Below are 20,747 nucleotides of genomic sequence, written 5' to 3'. Positions count from 1 at the left end.
CGCCATTAGCGCTATGAGCTGTAGCCTCGAAGCGAGCATAAAAGGTGTTTAGCTCCTCTGCCAGAGAAGAGTCCGCATTCACTGATCTGAAAGATGGTGTTTTGTAGTCCATCATAGTCCTTAGTCCCTGACACAGACTCCTAGAGCCACTCTGTTGAAATTGTGACTCTAGTTTCTGTCCATAATGCCACTTCGCCTCCTTCACTACTCTGCATACGCTGTAGGATGCAGCTTTACCAGCTGTAGAGACTCTGAAGGCTGTTGGATTAAATGTCAGATCTTATCCAAACACACATTATGCCTTGTAAAATTACTTTTTTCTATTTTGTAGTGTTACAAAATCTGGAAACTATGGGATTTAAGTGACAAATAAGGAAGCCTAATAAAAACATGGAAAGTCAGAACAGGGAACATGGGAAAACCCACACATTTAGTTGTTTTACATTAGGTTTTTCATTTCTTGTACAATTTTTTTTTTTACAGTTTGTTGTAAGGTCTTCTTGACTGTGGCAAAGTAGGCAGCAAAACAAACACAAAACAGAAGCCTCTAGAGGTTATTTTAATTATCTTTTCAGGTCATGCACCAAACAATGGAACAGGAGTCCTCCAATGTAAATTCCAAACAACAAATAACAAAGGGAAAAACAAAATACAGACAAACAAAATGAGGAGAGAACTCACACAAAAGACTCCCCTCCCCTTAAATTCAAATAGCCCAATAACGACACTATATTAAAAAAAAACCCCGTGTAGTCCCTCCCCACAAATTCGAACAGCCCAATGACAACACTAAGTCACCCCACCCCTCCTGTGGATGGAATATATATATATAGCTTCCTGTTTGTGGGCCGGCCCCTCCTACTAGGAAGCCCTAGAGGGAAAGGTAAGGCAAAGAAAATCATCATTATCAAACAAATCATCTCTTCATTTACCCTTTCTTCTTTACAATCCAAAAACACCAAAATAATAAACATAAGTCACACTGGAATGTGCACCTTCCATGTGACTGAAAAAATGAAAATAAATCAATAAATAAAGTGATATTAAACAAGACATTGTGGTATGGTTCTTTGACTTACATACATTCACTATGTCACACAGTTCTTCATCCACATCCGTGGTAGAGGTGTGGCCTATAGTGTGTGTGTTTGTGTGTGTGTGTATAAATAGAGTCACAAGTATCACTTTCAGTTTATTCACATCCCTTGTGAAATCAAGTTGCTGTACTCAGCTAGGTAAGCGAAATGCCTTCATTTCTATGATGTGAGAGTAAATGAAATAGTTCTTCTTGTAAAAAAAAAACTTTTGGAATTTGTTTCCTAGACGATGGGGAGTGAACAAAGTAGTTATGAAAATTTCACTTATGATGGTCAGAATAGGTCAGTATAAATTTAATGGGATCAAACAGTCATCAGCTTGTGTGACTGTCAAATGTGAAACTTAATGCCTTTTACTTCTTCACAGTAAGCCAATGGAAGGGGTTTTCCACAGCCATTTAGAGGAGAGAGTTCGTCCTTATATCGATCTGATTGACTCTTTGAGGCTGATTGGTATTGACAAAGATTTGGCTTTGCCAACTATAGCTGTAATTGGAGATCAGAGTTCTGGAAAAAGTTCTGTGTTAGAAGCACTATCTGGGGTGGCACTGCCCAGAGGGAGTGGTGAGTGATTTCTTATTTCTCTTACAGAGTAATAAATATAACACATTGCATATATTACCACTTTTATGTTAGAATTTGACTATAAAAATTTCTAGCAATTCAATTCAAATTCAAAAATCTCACTTCTATTTACACACACACACACACACACAGACTGTAAGTGATGTTTCTCTGTTTGATATTAATAGATGCAGGAAAAAGCAGATGTTTAATGTGCTTTTTCGACTTTAGGTATTGTGACAAGATGTCCACTGGAGCTAAGGCTGAGGAAGATAAAATGTGGTGTTCAATGGCAAGCTGTAATATCTTACAAAGGACAGTTCACAGAAAAGTTTAATGACCCATCACTGGTTGAGGGTTATGTTAAGAAAGGTTAGTAACATTTGTTAAAAAAACAGAACAAATATACAAATATATAAAATTCCTTTCTTATGGTTCTGAAATGGTAACCTTGCTGTCAGGTTCTTGCTTTCAGATTCTGCTTTAGAATTTCAGGTTTCTGTCATTAGATTAAAAAAATTAAATCATCCAAAAAGTTTTTACTCTAAATTTACTATGTATATAATTCTGTATAATTTTCTATTTAACTATTTAACAGTCTTGTCTTGTAACACTTGAAGAAGATATGTTAATTTTTTTTTATAATGCTTACTCCATCTCTGTAACAGCCCAGAATGAGCTGGCTGGAGAAGGAGTTGGAATTTGTGATGAACTCATCACTCTGGAGATCATGGCTCCTGATGTATGTGACCTCACACTGATCGATCTCCCTGGGATTGCCAGAATTCCTGTAAAAGGTCAACCTGAAGACATTGGACAACAAGTCAGTGTAAACTGTAACTTGATCTTTTTGCTAATCAGGTTAAGGCCTTTAGTTGAATTGTAACATTGTCTTATATTTGTCTAGATTAACAGGCTCATTAGGAAATACATAGAGAAGGATCAAACTATAAATTTGGTCGTAGTACCATGTAATGTTGACATAGCAACAACAGAAGCTCTGAAAATGGCAGAGGAAGTGGATCCTGAAGGAAAAAGGACTCTGGGTAAAGTATCAATAAAGTTCATTAAAAGAAACAGTAACGTATTATTATTATATATATATATATATATATATATATATATATATATATATATATATATATATATATAAGAAAAATTGTATGATGTAAATTATATTAGTATAATATTAATAATATTATCATATCACCATATATATATATATATATATATATATATATATATATATCAATCTATAACATATAGCAATAAATTTAGTAATAAAAAATTAATACAAATTTTTCTTTTCCTGAAATGTGTATACATTTTTCTGGGCGACTTTATATACATACAGTATCTCACAAATGTGAGTACACCCCTCACATTTTTGTAAATATTTTATTATATCTTTTCATGTGACAAGACTGAAGAAATGACACTCTGCTACAATGTAAAGTAGTGAGTGTACAGCCTGTATAATAGTGTAAATTTGCTGTCCCCTCAAAATAACTCATCACAGCCATTAATGTCTAAACCCTTGGCAACAAAAGTGAATACACCCCTAAGTGGAAATGTCCAAATTGGACCCAAGGTTTCAATATTTTGGGTGGCCACCATTATTTTCCAGCACTGCCTTAACCCTCTTGGGCATGGAGTTCATCAGAGCTTCACAGGTTGCCACTGGAGTCCTCTTCCACTCCTCCATGACATCACAGAGCTGGTGGATGTTAGAGACCTTGCACTCCCCCACCTTCCATTTGAGGATGCCCCACAGATGCTCAATAGGGTTTAGGTCTGGAGACATGCTTGGCCAGTCCATCACCTTTACCCTCAGCTTCTTTAGCAAGGCAGTGGTCATCTTGGAGGTGTGTTGGGGGTTGTTATCATGTTGGAATACTGCCCTGCGGCCCAGTCTCCGAAGGAGGAGGGGATCATGCTCTGCTTCAGTACATCACAGTACATGTTGGCATTCATGGTTCCCTCAATGAACTGTAGCTCCCCAGTGCTGGCAGCACACATGCAGGCCCAGACCATGACACTCCCACCACCATGCTTGACTGTAGGCAAGACACACTTGTCTTTGTACTCCTCACCTGGTTGCTACCACACACGCTTGACACCATCTGAACCAAATAAGTTTATCTTGGTCTCATTGAACCACAGGACATGGTTCCAGTAGTCCATGTCCTTAGTCTGCTTGTCTTCAGCAAACTGTATGCGACTGTATGAACTGTATGTAGAGGCTTCCTTCTGGGACGACAGCCATGCAGACCAATTTGATGCAGTGTGCGGCATACGGTCTGAGCACTGACAGGCTGTCCCCCCACCCCTTCAACCTCTGCAGCAATGCTGGCAACACTCATACATCTATTTCCCAAAGACAACCTCCGGATATGATGCTGAGCATGTGCACTCAACTTCTTTGGTCGACCACGGCGAGGCCTGTTCTGAGTGGAACCTGTCCTGTAAAACCGCTGTATGGTCTTGCCCACCGTGCTGCAGCTCAGTTTCAGGGTCTTGGCAATCTTCTTATAGCCTAGGCCATCATTATGTAGAGCAACAATTTTTTTTTCAGATCCTCAGAGAGTTCTATGCCATGAGGTGCCATGTTGAACTTCCAGTGACCAGTATGAGAGAGTGTGAGGGCAATAACACCAAATTTAACACACCTGCTCCCCATTCACACCTGAGACCTTATAACACTAACAAGTCACATGACACTGGGGAGGGTAAATGGCTAATTGGGCCCAATTTGGACATTTCCACTTAGGGGTGTACTCACTTTTGTTGCCAACGGTTTAGGCTGTGTGTTAAGTTATTTTGAGGGGAGAGCAAATTTACACTGTTATACAGGCTGTACACTCACTACTTTACATTGTAGCAGAGTGTCATGTCTTCAGTGTTGTCACATGAACAGATATAATAAAATATTTACAAAAATGTGATGGGTGTACTCACTTTTGTGAGATGCTGTATATATAAACTGTTATAGTGATATAGTTTAGAGGGAGAGTCATTGTCCCTTTTGACATCACTGGACATTGCTATGATCTGTTTCATTACACCCAAACTGTCACTTTTGTCCTTATATAGTTTAGATGGAGAGGCAGTTGTCTTTTTGCCATCAGTGGACATTGCTGTGATAACTTTCATTACACCCAAATTGTCACTCTTGTCCTTTTGGTATTTCTCTTTTAAATGCATGTACCCACTGTGCCCACTTTGTCTTGTCCAATGGCGTCGTTGCTTGGGCCCAATAATCGTTGTTTGCAATTATATTTATTATTATTATTATTATTATTTTTATTATTATTATACTTTTTTTGTATTCTTACAGCTATTCTTACAAAGCCAGACCTCATAGACAAGGGAACAGAAAAAAACATCTTGGATATAGTCCGAAATCAGGTCATTCCCTTAAGTAAAGGCTATATCATTGTTAAGTGCCGTGGCCAAAAGCAAATTGATGAAAAGATCTCTCTGACTGAGGCCACTCGATTAGAGAGGGAATTCTTCAGACGTCATGAATATTTCAGGTATGAAATACACATTTGTTATTTCTGATCTATGTGATAACCCACTAGTAATAACTGGTAATTTAATGTAATTGTCTTATTGCCAGCTGCCTTTGGAATGAGGAGAAAGCAACTGTTCAGTGCCTTGCCACCAAACTGACTCACGACCTGGTTGATCACATTAAAGTAAGTTTCCACTCTATTTACTCTTTATACTATTATTTATTATTATTTTTGTAAAAGAAAAAAAAGGATGATACATGTATGACTATAGTGGGTGAGGAATAAGGAGACAGAAGGCAGTCTTGGGACAACTCAGATGGATTCTTTATTTACCTTTTTCTTTACTTTCACTTTTCATACACATGGCTCTTTGCTGCTCACCTTTCTCTGTCTCTCTCTGTTCTCTATCACTGGGGTCTGAATTATGCACACAGAAACACATAGCTGAGAATCATCACTGCTGGTTTGGAGAACCTTCTATCTGTCCACAGCTGGTGTTGGACAATGTCCGTGCTGCCACATACCACCACACGACTGCCCTTTTAGGCAGAAGAGGTGATCTGCCATCACCATCTGTGCCCACAGTCTGTAGACCACCTCAAATTTGAATGTTGGCATCCTTTACATGGTGTAGCCACTGGAGAAGGCCTTGACTGGAACAGGGGGTAAAACAGCACTCCAGCAGGTAGTATTGGAGGGTGAGGAGGACCCACTTGATCATAAGACACTCTTTCTTGATCATATGGGGCCCTTCTCCCCCTCCGCCGCCTGGGACAAAATGGCCCCCAGCCCTTTGTCCTGCAGAACCCCCACACAAAACCGTTTTTACCTGGCAGAAAGCTCAAGTGAACGTCTCTATCTACTAGACCAGATCTGACATCCCCTTTTTAGTGAGTTCAGTCAGCAGTGGCTTCTATAATAGCCAACAACCCCATGAACTGGATCACCCCCTTTTTGGTTTTTGTTGGGCAGGCCCACTGCAGTCTTTTAAATTTGGGAGCACATCTGCCCATGGCCCAAGCAGAAGGCCAGATACTTACACATGCCTAATTGCACACCTGGGTTCCTCTCGACCACAATTTTTATGTGCAGGTAACTGGTATGGGACACAACCTTGACTCAAGACTCATGTCCCATGTAGAGGTTAAATGCCACAAAAATTCTCATTGCATCCCAGCAACCTATGCTCTCTTGATGGTGACAGGTGGTCTTCACAGGCGACCAAGGTCAATTGGGCTGCACTTTTTGGACTTACACCTGGTCCCAGTTCCTCTCTTTCAGGAACCACCTTCACCAGGAACCATACTTCTCCATGGATTTAGGAGATTAAGATTATATTTTTGATATGCACCACCTCCATCCATCTGACTGACCTCAGATTCAAATTCTGTTGGAAGAAGCAAACCGGGGAACCAAACTCATGTCAACAGGTAGACGTGATGGTGCTATTCAGGCTTGTGGACAAATTTATTTTCTCTTTTCTTTTACTTTGCTTTTCAGCAACAACATTCAGTTAGATACATGAACATGAACACATGACACTGCATGACTCTGTGGTCTGAGCTTATAAAGAATTTAGTAGAAAATGTAGACTTGGAAGCAAGAAAACTTCAATGGACATATCTATCAATGGTTGTGTAACAAAATTTTTGTTCAATAATTGTAGGGTTTATGATCTAATTTTGCTGTTTTTATTGTTGTTTCCTTTGTTTGTTTGTTTTTATTTTATTTTCAGAAATCCTTACCACTGATCTCAGAAGAGATCAAGAAGAAGCTGTGGAGCTTAAGAAAAGAACTGAGTCAGTGTGAATCCGGCCCACCACTGGACCCACAGAAGAGGAAGCTCTTTTTTATTGATGTTTGTAATATTCTGTTTTATTTTAATCCAGAGCCCTTTACTAGCCTGCAAAAATCATATTCATGTTCACCCTTTCTTTCAGACCTTGACGAAATTTAATGATAAGATCAACCGCTTGGCATCTGGGGATGTGGTCAATGATGATAACTTGTTTGTAACGCTTCGGTCTGAATTCAAAAAGTGGAAAAACCTTCTTGACAACACAAAGGGATCATGTGAGTATACAGTCCATATGCAGAATCCATACCAAATCATTTTAGTAATTTTCAATAGTCAAAATATATTTTCTTTAGAAGCACACCAGTGTGGGTGCAGGTTTCATACCAATCAAGCAGGAGTGACACCTGATTCCACCTGTTTAATCAGTTGATCTTAACTTTCAATACCTTTACATTTATAGGATTTGGCAGACGCCCTTATCCAGAGCGAGGTAGAAAAGTGCTTTAAAGTCTCTATCAATGAATACATCAAGACTGGTTCACTAGCTCACAGACTTACTTTAGCCTAGATACTGTTTTTAAGAATTATAGCTCTTTTTTATAAATGCATTAAACAAACAGGGAAAATAAGTTTTTCAGGAAGAGGAAGGTCATCACTCATAGTTTAAAGACGGCCAGTGACTCAGCTGATCTAGATGGAAAGTTCATTCCATCACCTCAGTGCCAGAACAGAAAAGAGTCTTGATGTATACCTACACTTTACCATAAGAGATAGTGAGACCAGTTGAACAGTGCTAGTAGATCGGAGGGAGCATGGTGCAGTGTGAGTGATAATAGCTCTGAGGTAAGAGGAAGCTCGTCCATTTTTGGCTTTGTAGGCAAGCATCAGTGATTTAAATCTGATGCATGCAGCTACCGGAAGCCAGTGGAGGGAGTGCAGCAGTGGGGTGGTGTGTAAAAACAGGTAGGTTGAAAACAAGTCACTCAGCTGCATTTTGGTGTCAGGAAACGCGGATTTAGGACCCAAGTGCGAGACATGACATGAGCTTGGTAAAGAGTCTTTAATATAGTGAGGATAAACAGAGACAGGAGTGCAGCCCAAAAACATTCACCCAATGTACTCCAGGACAAAATCAGCAACAATGTGAAGCAATACAACAAAATGTCATAAAACACAGTAAAGTCCAAGCCAACAATTACCAGGGGAGAGAAACAAAGGTGAGCAGTCAAAGGTTCTTGCAAAGGAAGACTCCAAATAGAGTAATCCAAAACACAGAGTGAGAAAGCAGTCCAAAATCCAGCTGAAAGGCAACAACAGAAAAAGACCGGTGGAGACAAAGGCCAAGACGACTCAATAGCAAAGCAAGAGAGAACATCTGGCGAGAAAGGCCGACAGCATGTTTATTAAAGAGTGGTGAACCCAGAAATGCTCCATGATGACCGTCACACCAGAAATGATCGCCGCAATGTTGCAAACCCAGCAGTGCGTGCCACAACGAAAGAACAATGCTTGGACAGGCTTAAGTCTGGAGACGTGGAAAGTATGATGAATGCACAAGACCCTGGGTAGCTTCACCCGTACAGCCACGGGGTTGAGCACCTTGGAAATGGGGAATGGACCAACGAAAGGAGGTGCTGAGGTTATTAGGCTAAGTTCACATTCGCTGATGGTATAGTTCTACTCGGAGGGGCTGAGGCATCATGAGTAGAGAGTGCAGGGGTGAAGCTTGTTGTCCTTGGGGCTTCTCTGAGACAGGACGGCTCCCATGCCCAGGTTGAAAGCATCCACCTCCACAATAATCTGGTGAGTGGGATCTGGCAGGGTCAGGATGGGGGCAGAGGTGAACAGTTCCTTGAGTTTAGTAAAGACCTGCTCGGCTTCAGGGGTCCAGACGAATGTTCGCAAGGTGGACGTTAGCCGGTGTAGGGGTGCAGTGACAGTGCTGTAGCTTCAGATGAACTTCTGGTAGAAGTTAGCTTAACCCACGAACTGTTGGAGCTGCTTACGGGTCTCTGGCCGTGGCAAGTCCCTCACCTGGTTTTGGAGATATGGAACTAATACTTCTCGGCCTTCACATACAGACAGTTCTGGAGAAAGTGCTGGAGCACGGAACAGACATGATGGACATGTTCCTCCAGGGAGTGGGAAAACATGAGTATGTCATCCAGATACACAAAGACATTGACGAGTGCCTGGAATACCGCTGGCTCATTGGTGAGTCCAAACGGCATAACCAGGAATTCATAGTGTCCTGTGGGGGAGTTGAAAGCAGTCTTCCACTCATCTCCTTCTCTGATGTGGACAAAGTAGTAGTTCTGTCCTCTTCATGACAATGAAGAACCCGGCTCCGGCTGGGGACGAGTATGGACGGAGGATAACCGGCAGTGAGAGACTCGCAGATGTATGTGTTCATGGCTTCCATTTCGGGTGCCATCAAGTAGTAAAGGCAGCCTCGTGTGGGTATGGTACCAGGCAGGAGGCCTCTCCACAGTATAGACAAAGTCCATTAGGTCGGAGTCTCTTCTTCTCAGCAGGGGGCAGGTAACAACAGTCAATCTCCATGGGCTGGGAGGATGGAGAATGTGTCGTATAGGGCTGTGGCATTCCACTCACTCTCGAATACAGCTGTACAGAACTCTACTGTGAACTCTGTGACTGAGTGGCTGCCCCGGCTCATGTTGAACAACATCCGCACAGCATCTTGCTGGGGTACGGTGGTGTTGAAAACCTTGCACAGATCTCTGGGGCTCCCACTCAGTGGCTTCCCACAGCCTGGGCTTGCCAGAAAGCAGAGAATTGACATAGGCTACCTTGGAGCACTCAGAGGGATATGAAGAAAGCTGTAGCTCAAACACCACTGCACACTGCATTAGGAACAGCTGACAGAGTCCAGGTTCCCCACTGAAATGCTCTGGATGAGGCAGATGTGATTCTTAAGGTGGGGCTGGCGAAGGCGTAGGTGTCGCAGGCATTGAAGGTGCTTGGGCTGCAGGGTTTATGATGATGACGAATGAGAGATGGATCAGCTCATCGGTAGCAGTGGATAGGTCCTAGAGCTGTCACTCGAGTGCTTGTGAGGTCTGCGACAGGTTAAGAAGGAGTTTCTGCATGTTTGACATGGCCGATGGGTCCATGACTGGCTAGATGATACTGTCAGGAAGAATGGATTTAGGACCCATGTGCGAGACGTGATAGGAGCTAGGTAAAGAGTCTTTAATATAGGGAGGATAAACAGAGACAGGAGTGCAGCAAAGGAGAAACACGAGCAGCCAAAGGTCCTTGCAAAGGAATACTCCTGGGCTACAAATCTCAATAGGGTAATCCAAAACGCAAAGTGAGAAAACAGAAAAAGACTGGCAGAGACAAAGGGTGGGATGACTCATCAGCAAGCAGGAAAGATCATCTGGCGAGGAAGGCACACAGACAGTGTGTTTATATAGCGGCAGAGTGCACAAAGGGTGGTGAACCCATAGGTGCTCCGTCCGTGATTGAGCCCCGTGCTGTCACGAACACTGAAGTGCGTGCCGCGATGTTGCGAACCATTCAGTGCACGCCAATGGGAAAAAATGCACGAGCCGACGTTTGGATCATTTGCAGAGGATTAATTGCATTCAGAGGTAGACCTGCCAGCAGAGAGTTGCAGTAGTAAAATCCTGACCTGGGGATGAATAACCAGAATAGACTGGTGTGGCTTCTTTTTGGTTGTAATGAAAACCTGCACCCACACTGGCCCTTTCCGATAAGATTGGACACCCCAAATTCCAGCTAGTAATTAGTGCAGAGCAGATAAAATTAGCCTTGTAGAAACTCTAATTATAATGATGCCTATTTATGGGAACTGATGGGAAAGATGATTTGTGTTCAAATTATATACTCAATACAGTCTACAAAACGATCCAGAAAGCGGTGGCTGAATATAACAAGAAGCACAGAGGACGAGAGTTGCCTGGCTTTTGTGAATACAAGATGTTTGAGATGGGGGTACAGAAGCTAGTGATCAAGCTACAAGGACCAGCCATTGACACACTCAAGGTCATCAGAGGTAGGCTTCCACCAGTTAACCTTCACAACATCCATTCCTCAACTTTCAATAAGTTTAGTAGACCAGTAACAATACATCAAAACAGCTCACTACCAAGAACAGTCATAGTTTCATATTAGAGTTATATCATTCATATGGTTAAACACAAAGACACAAAGCAGAGCTTCTGATACTATTATACCACAAGCCTCTCTTTTTTTCTCTGCTGATGTGAACAAGAAAAAATGATGGGATTTTAAACCCCACAAGAAACCAAAGCATTCATGTATGTAGTAAATCTGTGCTTGTATATAATGTATGAACTTGTGTGTTTCAGACACCATTCAGAAACAGTTTTCAGATGTGTCCAAAACCTGCTTTCCCAACTACCCTTACCTCCAGTCTGTTGCAATGGTAAATAATTTTTTTTCCACAAATATTTTATTGATTTTTACATTAAATTTATGAAAAACACAATAAAACTCCCGTCCCCTGAGCCACCCCCCACCCCTACACACATACCCAACAACATCCTACTCTCAACAACAAAAAAACTCCTGACAGAAATGATTCAGTTTTTATACAGATGTCATAAATTGTACAAAGGGTGTCCAGATCTCATAGAAGTCCTCAATTTTCCCTTTTGCAAGATAAGTAAGTTTTTCCAAAGCCATGTTATGAGACATTTCCCTGATCCATTGACCTGAAGTAGGACCTTGAGGATCTTTCCATTTTGTGGCAATAACATGCTTGGCTTGCAACAAACAGAAATTAATAAGCCTTTTCTTCTGTCCATTCAACAAAAGATTTTCAGGAAACATATGCAGAATACACAATTTAGCATCTACAGGAGCATCACTTTCTATGATACTAGAAGTTAGGTACAAGATTTCCTTCCAAAATTTCTTAATTTTCTCACATTCCCACATACAGTGAAACAGTGTACCTATTTTACTATTACATTTAACACAATTATCAGGAATATTGGGGTTAAACTTATTGAGTTTTACTGGAGTTATATATGTTCTGAATAACCATTTATATTGTAACAACCTAAATCTAGTATTAATAGTTTGAGTTTGGGCTAGGAGGCAGGTCTCTTCCCAGGCCTCTACTAAAATATCAGTTTGAAGATCATGTTTCCATGCAGATAGATATGAAAGGGAGTTTTCCTTTGAACCTGTAAGAAGTATATTATAAAACTTTGATAAATGACCTTTAGTATGTAAATGGTTCAAGGTGAAGTTTTCAGTAGAGGATTACGGGGGTTCAGAAGATGACAATGTGTTTATTTATAAAACTCCTAATTTGAAGATATTTATAAAAGTGTTTTCTAGGGAGGTTATATTTGTCAGCTAGTTGTTCAAAAGACATTAGAATTCCCTCGCTATATAAATCTTTTATTTTATTTAATCCTTTATTTGACCAAAACCTGAATCCCATATCGGCTCTTCCTGGTTTAAATTCATTGTTACCCCAAATTGGTGAGAAACATGAAAGTTTAAGAGACTCATTTAAAAAGGTATGAGCTTGATACCAAACTAAAATGGTATTCTTAAGAAAGGGATTTTGGGTGTTGTTAGAAAGTGTTTGAATTTGTGCTGAATAAAGGTATAGCTGTAATGGCAGTTTTAATTAATTATTTTCAGTATTTACCCATGATGGGATATCTGTATTTGAAAAGTGATATATAGCTGTACATAGCTGAGCTGCCCAGTAGTAGAGTTTCATGTTGGGCAGTCTAAGCCCGCCAGGGTCGTAGGGAAGGTATAGAAGAGAAAGACGAAGTCTTGGCCGTTTATTGTTCCAAATGAATCTGGTCAAGTTTTTGTTCAGTGTAGAAAAAAAAGTATCTGGAAGTGGAAGCGGGATAGACTGGAAAAGATACAAAAACTTTGGCAGGATTGACATTTTAATGATGTTAACACGTCCAATCATTGAAATGGGTAATGAGTTCCATGTCTCTAATCTCTCAGATATTTTTTGTACCATAGGGTCATAATTGATGGATATGATCTTATCTATGTTGGGAGCTATTTTAATTCCCAGGTAAGTGAAACCCTCAGGGGTGTAGGGGAACTGCATGTTTATTGGGGGGTATTTTCTCTCCTGATCATTCAATAATAACAGGGCACTTTTTCTGTTGTTTATTTTATATCCAGAAAATTCTCTGAAAATGTTGAGAAGCTGAGTAAGAGCTGGCACAGAATTTCCTATATTTGTTAAAAACAAGACAATATCATCTGCAAAAAGAGATAGACAATGTTCAATGTCCCCTATCCTGATACCTGAAATCTCAGAGGACTGACAAATAGCCATAGCTAGGGGTTCAATAGCGAAAAGAAATAATAAAGGGGACAATGGACATTCCTGCCGTGTAGATCTACAAAGACTGATAGATTTTGAAATTTGATTGTTAGTTGAAATTTTAGCTTTTGGATCCGTATATAATAACTGGATCCATTTGAGATATCTCTCTCCAAGACCAAATCTTTTAAGAGTTTCAAAAAGGTACCTCCATTCTATTCTATCAAAAGCCTTTTCAGCATCTAATAACAGGATTGCATGGTCCCTGGCATTTTGTTTTGAATACAATATGTTTAATAATCTACAAGTATTATGGTATGATTTTCTACCAAGCACAAATCCATTCTGATCATTTGCAATTAGTCTTGGAATGTGTAATTCAATCCTCCTTGCCAAAGCCTTACATAGTATTTTAGTGTCACATGACATTAGGGATATGGGGCGATAGGAGGCCATTTCCATTGGAGATTTACCTGGTTTTATCAAAAGGGTAATTATTGCTGATCTCAAGGACTGTGGAAGGATTCTTTCTTCATAGGACTCATTAAACATTTCAAGCATATGGGGCAATAATTTATCCGAAAATGTGTTATAAATTTCTACTGGTAAGCCATCTGGCCCAGGGGCTTTGCCACTATCCATATGATTAAGTGCTTCTTTAAGTTCTTCAATACTCAGGTTCCTGTCAAGATGAATTTTAATGTCCTCAGCTAATAATGGAAATTCAAGTTGATTTAAAAAAGTATTTTGTTTTTCTTCATTATCAGGATATCCAGATTTGTAAAGATCTTCATAGTAATTTGTAAAAGCATTATTTATGTCAACTGGGTCTACAAGGCTCTCTCCAGTATCCAGTATAACAGAGTTAATAGCTCTGTTAATCTGTATTTTCTTGATTCTCCATGCTAGTAGTTTTCCAGCCTTTTCTCCCTGATCATAATATGACTGCTTTAACCACAGCAAACTGGTAGCTATTTTATTAGTAGTTAGTTTGTTATATTTAGTTTTTAATAAAAGCAGTTTTTGTTGTTTTACAGTATTATTATTGTGGTATAACTCTCGTTCTAACTTCTTAATTTCTTTTTCAAGAGAGTCTAATTGTCTATAATGTAATTTAGATTTATGCCTAGTATAACTTATGATCTCACCCCTTATATAAGCTTTGAATGCTTCCCATTTCACTGAAGAACTTATCTGATTTGTATTTATAGAAAAGTATTCACATATTTTCCCCTCTAGGAATTTCACAAATTCAGGATGTTGAAGCCATTTCGATTGAAATCGAAAAAGGGGTGGAGATAAAGGCATCTTAAATATTTGGATAGTTAGTGATATTGGAGCATGATTGGATATCAATATACTATCATACCAACATTCTATTATTTTGGATAATAAGCTGGTTGAGATTAAAAAGAAATCTATCCTGGAGTATGTTTTGTATGTGTTAAACAGGAGTACTCTCTTTTGTTGGGGTTCAAATGTCTCCAAATCTCAGTTAGATTTAGATCTATCGTATATTTGTTAATAGTCTTTCTTGTATGATGGTGAGTATTATCAGTACCAGTCGAGCGATCATTTATTGGATCTAATGCACAATTAAAATCGCCCCCTATTATGTAGTGTCCACTGAAGGCTGATAAAGTAAGAAAGAGATGTTGGTAGAAAGAGGGATCATCTCCATTAGGAGCATATACAGAAACTAAATTAACCTGGATGGAAACTATAGTGCCACTAAGTATAATAAACCTTCCAGAGGGATCTATATATTCATTCTTTAACTGAAAGGGGACTGAATTATGAATTAATATTATCACTCCTCTAGCCTGTGAGGTGAAACTGGCTGAGAAAACCTGTCCTGGCCATCTAGTTTTAATTCTGTTGACATCATTTTTTACCAAGTGTGTTTCCTGTAGGAAAACTATTTTGGACTTCATCTGTTTAATCCTGCCTAGTACTTGTTTCAGTTTTACCAATTTATTCAGACCCCTTACATTCCAACTAGAGATTTTACATCAGACCTATAAGATAAAGCAGTAAAAAACATTTCTGTTAATGTTATTAGGTGTATTTTCACCCTTTGCTCTTCTAGATGCAATTCACAGTAGTTCACAAAAATATACAAATCACAGAAAGAAAAATGCCGAGAGTAGACCCCACCCCACACAACCATTGCACATTTCCCCAAATGAAATGTACATGTAAACCCGCCAGAACACCTGACTTTGGTTATGAAAAACGTTTCATCCACACTGTGAAAAAGAAAAGAAAAGAAAAAGGTAAACGTAAAGGTTTAAACTTCAGCTCTTGATTTCAGAAGGAGATTGTGGAGTGACTTGGATCCTTTGAATGTAGCTCTCTGCCTTGGAGCGCCTTTCTCTGTCCTCCTGATCTTGAACTTTATCGCTCAGGGCCTTTACCGTTCGCTCTAGTTGTTTAACTTTTTCCTGAAGTGCTACGGCATCCTCTTCTGTTTTCGAGATTCTCTCCTCGGCCTCCCCAATTCTCTTGGAGTGTGACAGTAAGTCTCCCTTGATGCTAGTAATTGCTTCTAACATGTCAGTTGATTTTTTAACAAAATAGTCTTTAAATGACTGAATCACCATAAATATTTTGCTGTTTGTTGGTGCATTCATGGCGAGCTCATGTTGTTCATCTGTAGCTTTAACAGTTTTAGCAATGGCGATGGTGTTAGCCCCATTATTAGCCGAATTAGAATGTGTCGTTACTTTCAGTAATTGCTGTCCAGGTTTCGGGGTTTTGGGTGGCATAGCCTCTCGTCAAACTTTCCCAGCGTCTCAGAGCAAAAATATAACGATTACAGTCGAATTTAAAAGGATTCTTTCCGAAATTTAAATGCGAGCCTAATACACACAACCTCCTACCAGCACGCCATAACCGGAAGTCCCCAATGGTAAATAATTTTAAGTTATTTTTTAAGTTTTAAAGCATTTGTGTCCTAAAAGTAGGAAATGTTTTGGAAATAATTAAATCCAGTCATTGTATAATTATGTCAATTCAACATCCCAGAACAAGATAGACAACATTCAGTCAAAGCAGGAAGCCAAGGTGGAGGAGCGGATCCGGGAGCAGTTTGAGATGGAGCAACTGGTCTACACTCAAGATGGCATCTACTTCAAAACCTTGAATGATATTCACGCTGCTGATCGACAGAAGGCTTTAGAAGACAAATTTGCTTGGTTTGACAGCATAAACAAATATCCTGAAATGCTGCGGGCTTATTTCGAGGTAGATTTAATTCTGTTGACATCATTTTTTACCAAGTGTGTTTCCTGTAGGAAAACTATTTTGGACTTCATCTGTTTAATCCTGCCTAGTACTTGTTTCAGTTTTACCAATTTATTCAGATCCCTTACATTCCAACTAGAGATTTTTACATCAGACCTATAAGACATAAAGCAGTAAAAAACATTTCTGTTAAGGTTATTAGGTGTATTTTCACCCTTTGCTCTTCTAGATGCAATTCACAGTAGTTCACAAAAATATACAAATCACAGAAAGAAAAATGCTGAGAGTAGACCCCACCCCACACAACCATTGCACATTTCCCCAAATGAAATGTACATGTAAACCCGCCAGAACACCTGACTTTGGTTATGAAAAACGTTTCATCCACACTGTGGGCGGTAACGTATAACTGTATACACATCCTCGCGTGTAGGCTCACTAAGCAAAACAGGGATAAATCGACCATTCCTTATAAGACATGGGAACATAAAACCTAAAACTAAATAAAATAAAGTAAAGTCATGGGGCTTTTATAGTATCCTTTCTGTCCATTAGTGCGATTTTCTGTAACTGTTTCACTGTATGTTGCCATGCAGACAGTTTATTCCCCTGTATATGAATATAAAACATACCTCGTATCCACTTTACAAGAAAAGAAAAGAAAAAGGTAAACGTAAAGGTTTAAACTTCAGCTCTTGATTTCAGAAGGAGATTGTGGAGTGACTTGGATCCTTTGAATGTAGCTCTCTGCCTTGGAGCGCCTTTCTCTGTCCTCCTGATCTTGAAATTTATCGCTCAGGGACTTTACCATTCGCTCTAGTTGTTTAACTTTTTCCTGAAGTGCTACGGCATCCTCTTCTGTTTTCGAGATTCTCTCCTTGGCCTCCCCAATTCTCTTGGAGTGTGACAGTAAGTCTCCCTTGATGCTAGTAGTTGCTTCCAACATGTCAGCTGATTTTTTAACAAAATCCTCTTTAAATGATTGAATGGCCATAAATATTTTGCTGTTTGTTGGCGCATTCATGGCGAGCTCATGTTGTTCATCTGGAAATAATTCCATCAATGTTTTGAAAATAGTTAAATCCAGTCATTGTATAATTACATCAATTCAACATCCCAGAACAAGATAGACAACATTCAGTCAAAGCAGGAAGCCAAGGTGGAGGAGAGGATCTGTGAGCAGTTTGAGATGGAGCAACTGGTCTACACTCAAGATGGCATCTACTTCAAAACCTTGAATGATATTCACGCTCCTGATGGACAGAAGGCTTCAGAAGACAATTTTGCTGGGTTTGACAGCAGAAACAAATACCCTGAAATGCTGCGGGCTTATTACGAGGTAGATTTTAGTAATCAATTGGTTAATAAAGTACATTTTAGTTTGGCTTCATTCAAAATAATAATAATAATAATAATAATAATAATAATAATAATAATAATAATAATAATTATTATAATAATAATAATAATAATAATAATAATAATAATAATAATTATTATTATTATTATTATTATTATTATTATTATTATTATTTAAACAGTAGAGAATGTGTTATATGCAAATCAAATATGTTGTCTAATATATTCCAGTATTATTTTCAATTATTTTAAGAAAACTTTTTACAAATACTTATTGTATTAATAAAAGGTTTGAATAATTATTTAATTTAATGCTGTACATAATTTGGGGGTGAAATTGATCTACTATACTGGAGCTACTAAATGTAAAATATAGAGAAAAATACACATGCATTAAACATTTACCTTAAAACCTGGCAATTGTTCAAATTACAGATTTATCCCTTTCTTGACAGATCGTGGTGCAGCGCTTGGCTGATCAGGTGCCCATGCTGATCAGATACTTCATGCTGAAGGAATCTGCTCAGCTGCTGTGCAGTGAGATGTTGGGTTTAATGGACGGTGCCAACGTGGCCGAGGCTTTGCGTGAAGACTCGGATATCAGCAGACGCCGCATTGACATGCAGACCAGTGTGGACCGTCTTACTCTTGCTCAAGAGAAACTCAGCAACTTTCTCTGAAGCTACAAGGTCACTGCAGATCAGGGTTTTACATCTTTTTAGAAGTTTACCGCCTGATTCAACCTATCAGCTAATTACCAATGCCTAAATGTGATGTGATAAAGTACTAAAAAACTCTATAGGTTTCCCTTATGAAAAGTAAGTGCACTTTTGTATACTTTTCTAAAGTGTACTTATTGTGGAAATAATATACTTTAAAAGAACACACATAACTGTGAATTAAATGTAATGTTTTCACCTCTTAAGTGCATTTTATTTGTAATTCAATTCGATTCAAATCTATATTAAATGCAATTAGTTGAACTTTTGAGTGTTTTTTTTAAACCACTTAATTGGGACATTAGTACATATTTATATGTAATTTCATAATTGCTTCTTATGTCTTTAAAATATATTTAAAGTGCACTGTTTAATGTACTGACAAGCAATTAATAAATAACTAAAATATACTTTAATGTTAGGTAACAATACACTTGGGTGTGAATTGAATGTAATATGTTAGACCACCTAAATGCATAATATTTGTAGCTGATTTCAAAAACCTCACAGGTTAAATTTATATTAAATGCAATTAGTTCCACTTAAGTTTGAGTGATTTTTTAGACCCACTTCATCACTTTTTTTTAACTTCTGTTGTATGTGAAATATGGTTATTTAAGCCACAATGCTTACACTGACAATAAAACAAATTTTGGTAAAAGTATGAATCCAACAATTTTATTGCCAAAGTAACATTAAGAACTATGAACTTTTATATGTCAAAAAATAAATAAATAATAATAAATAAATAACGTAGTAAAACAAAGAAACAAACAGATAAACAAAAGCTTAGAATTAAATCTCCACTGGTTCATCTAAGGCATACATTTGTAAATTAAAGAGATATGGAAGCAAATATATGCAATATTTCTTCCTTTTGTTTTATTCATAGCACATAAATTGTCCAAATAAACCTGTAATGTTCTGTGTTTAGTTCAACAGCAGTAGACGAGTTACCATCCACACAATTTTTATGCAGATTGTTGATATAGCTTCAGAAAATGCTGGATAAAAACAGGAACAAAATCAAATTTAAAAAGTGCATACTAGTTCTGCACATAAAATGTGTTGGAAAGGCATTTCCCTGAAAGCTAAAAATAAATGTGAAATTAAGGACTGAATAGAGATAATGATTGTTCTTATCAGTGCATATATACAACCATATAAAAATCTCTGGACTTTATTTTGATATATTGTTTGTGCAGATATTCATACAACAAAATATTCTGGGGTCCAAGAAAGTTAGGTGAAAATCACCAAATTCTGGTGGGGGTTAAGTGTTTTTTTTTCTTAAAAAAAAAAAAACACTGGCAGTGAAGGAGTTAACATGTTGTATTTGAATAAAATGAATTAATTTATGTGCAAGGACATGAAGCACAATTTTTTAGGTCACCATTTTAAGTGAAGCTGTAACCTGTTTAAATCAAGAAAACAACAAACATACCAACATACCACATTAACTTTGATGGAGTCCAGTGGTGTTTAGTTGGTTTTCTTGCCCGTAAGACTTGATGTGGCCAGAACCTCACATCCAAAAATAATGACTGCCAGCTCCTGGGTAAACACTGACATTTTTGTCCTGGACAACCGATCAAATGTCCTTTTAGGAATTGTTATTTCTCCACCCAGGGAGATCTATTTAGATAACAAAAAATTGTGTCAGAAGTGCATGTGTGCGTCAATGACATGAACAGAGGCTTAATTATATAATTAAGTAATTATGCCTTTTCAGGATACTAAAATTAAAATACTTTGCCAAGATTTTTTTTCAAGTGAATTTACATCTTTTTTGGTGTAGTGTTTAAACAATGTTTTGCTTGTTCAATGACTTATAAACAATTAATGAACATGCAACTGTGGAACAGTTAAAACTTAGGATACTTAATGGACCCTTGTACTAACTCTATTCTAATACTCGACTAATAGTTTGCTTATATTTAAGCATACTGAATGTGTGAACTTTTAATGTTAACATTCGAAGTATATCTGTGCATGTGTATCCATACCATTTCTGCTTGTGGTGATATCACTTCTGTATAATGCACTTCACTTGATGAGGCTGGAGCCACCTTCATGGCCACCACTATATCCTTCAGTGTTTTCACTACATTTGGCAAA

The 20,747-nt window shown here is 38.4% G+C and overlaps 1 protein-coding gene across 2 annotated transcripts; it reads left to right on the top strand.

Moving 5' to 3' along the window:
* The first annotated feature begins 1,207 nt into the window (after positions 1-1,207).
* Positions 1,208-19,262, top strand: LOC131346412 (interferon-induced GTP-binding protein Mx-like). 2 transcript variants are annotated; one of them, XM_058379822.1, is made up of 15 exons: positions 1,208-1,235; positions 1,324-1,379; positions 1,465-1,661; positions 1,893-2,033; positions 2,330-2,484; positions 2,569-2,707; positions 4,999-5,197; positions 5,284-5,362; positions 6,915-7,037; positions 7,120-7,252; positions 10,861-11,019; positions 11,336-11,412; positions 16,333-16,551; positions 17,672-17,890; positions 18,366-19,262. In XM_058379822.1, the coding sequence occupies exons 2-15, from the start codon at positions 1,327-1,329 to the stop codon at positions 18,588-18,590; spliced, it is 2,118 nt and encodes a 705-aa protein (XP_058235805.1). In that variant the 5' UTR covers positions 1,208-1,235; positions 1,324-1,326; the 3' UTR covers positions 18,591-19,262. The 2 variants fall into 2 exon arrangements, with proteins under 2 accessions (XP_058235805.1, XP_058235806.1); XM_058379823.1 differs by lacking the exon at positions 1,324-1,379 and having other exon boundaries at positions 1,212-1,235.
* The last annotated feature ends 1,485 nt before the right edge of the window (positions 19,263-20,747 follow it).

This window comes from Hemibagrus wyckioides, linkage group LG26 (assembly GCF_019097595.1).
Source record: "Hemibagrus wyckioides isolate EC202008001 linkage group LG26, SWU_Hwy_1.0, whole genome shotgun sequence".
Taxonomy (NCBI): Eukaryota; Metazoa; Chordata; class Actinopteri; order Siluriformes; family Bagridae; genus Hemibagrus; species Hemibagrus wyckioides.
This window is presented reverse-complemented; position numbering and strand designations above follow the sequence as displayed.

Excerpts from the sequence above, each read along its gene's own strand:
- LOC131346412 (XM_058379822.1), top strand. The coding sequence starts at position 1,327 with ATGGGGAGTGAACAAAGTAGTTATGAAAATTTCACTTATGATGGTCAG. Across the intron at positions 5,363-6,914 it reads ACCTGGTTGATCACATTAAA|AAATCCTTACCACTGATCTC; the intron begins GTAAGTTTCCAC and ends TTTTATTTTCAG. Across the intron at positions 11,020-11,335 it reads CACACTCAAGGTCATCAGAG|ACACCATTCAGAAACAGTTT; the intron begins GTAGGCTTCCAC and ends TGTGTGTTTCAG.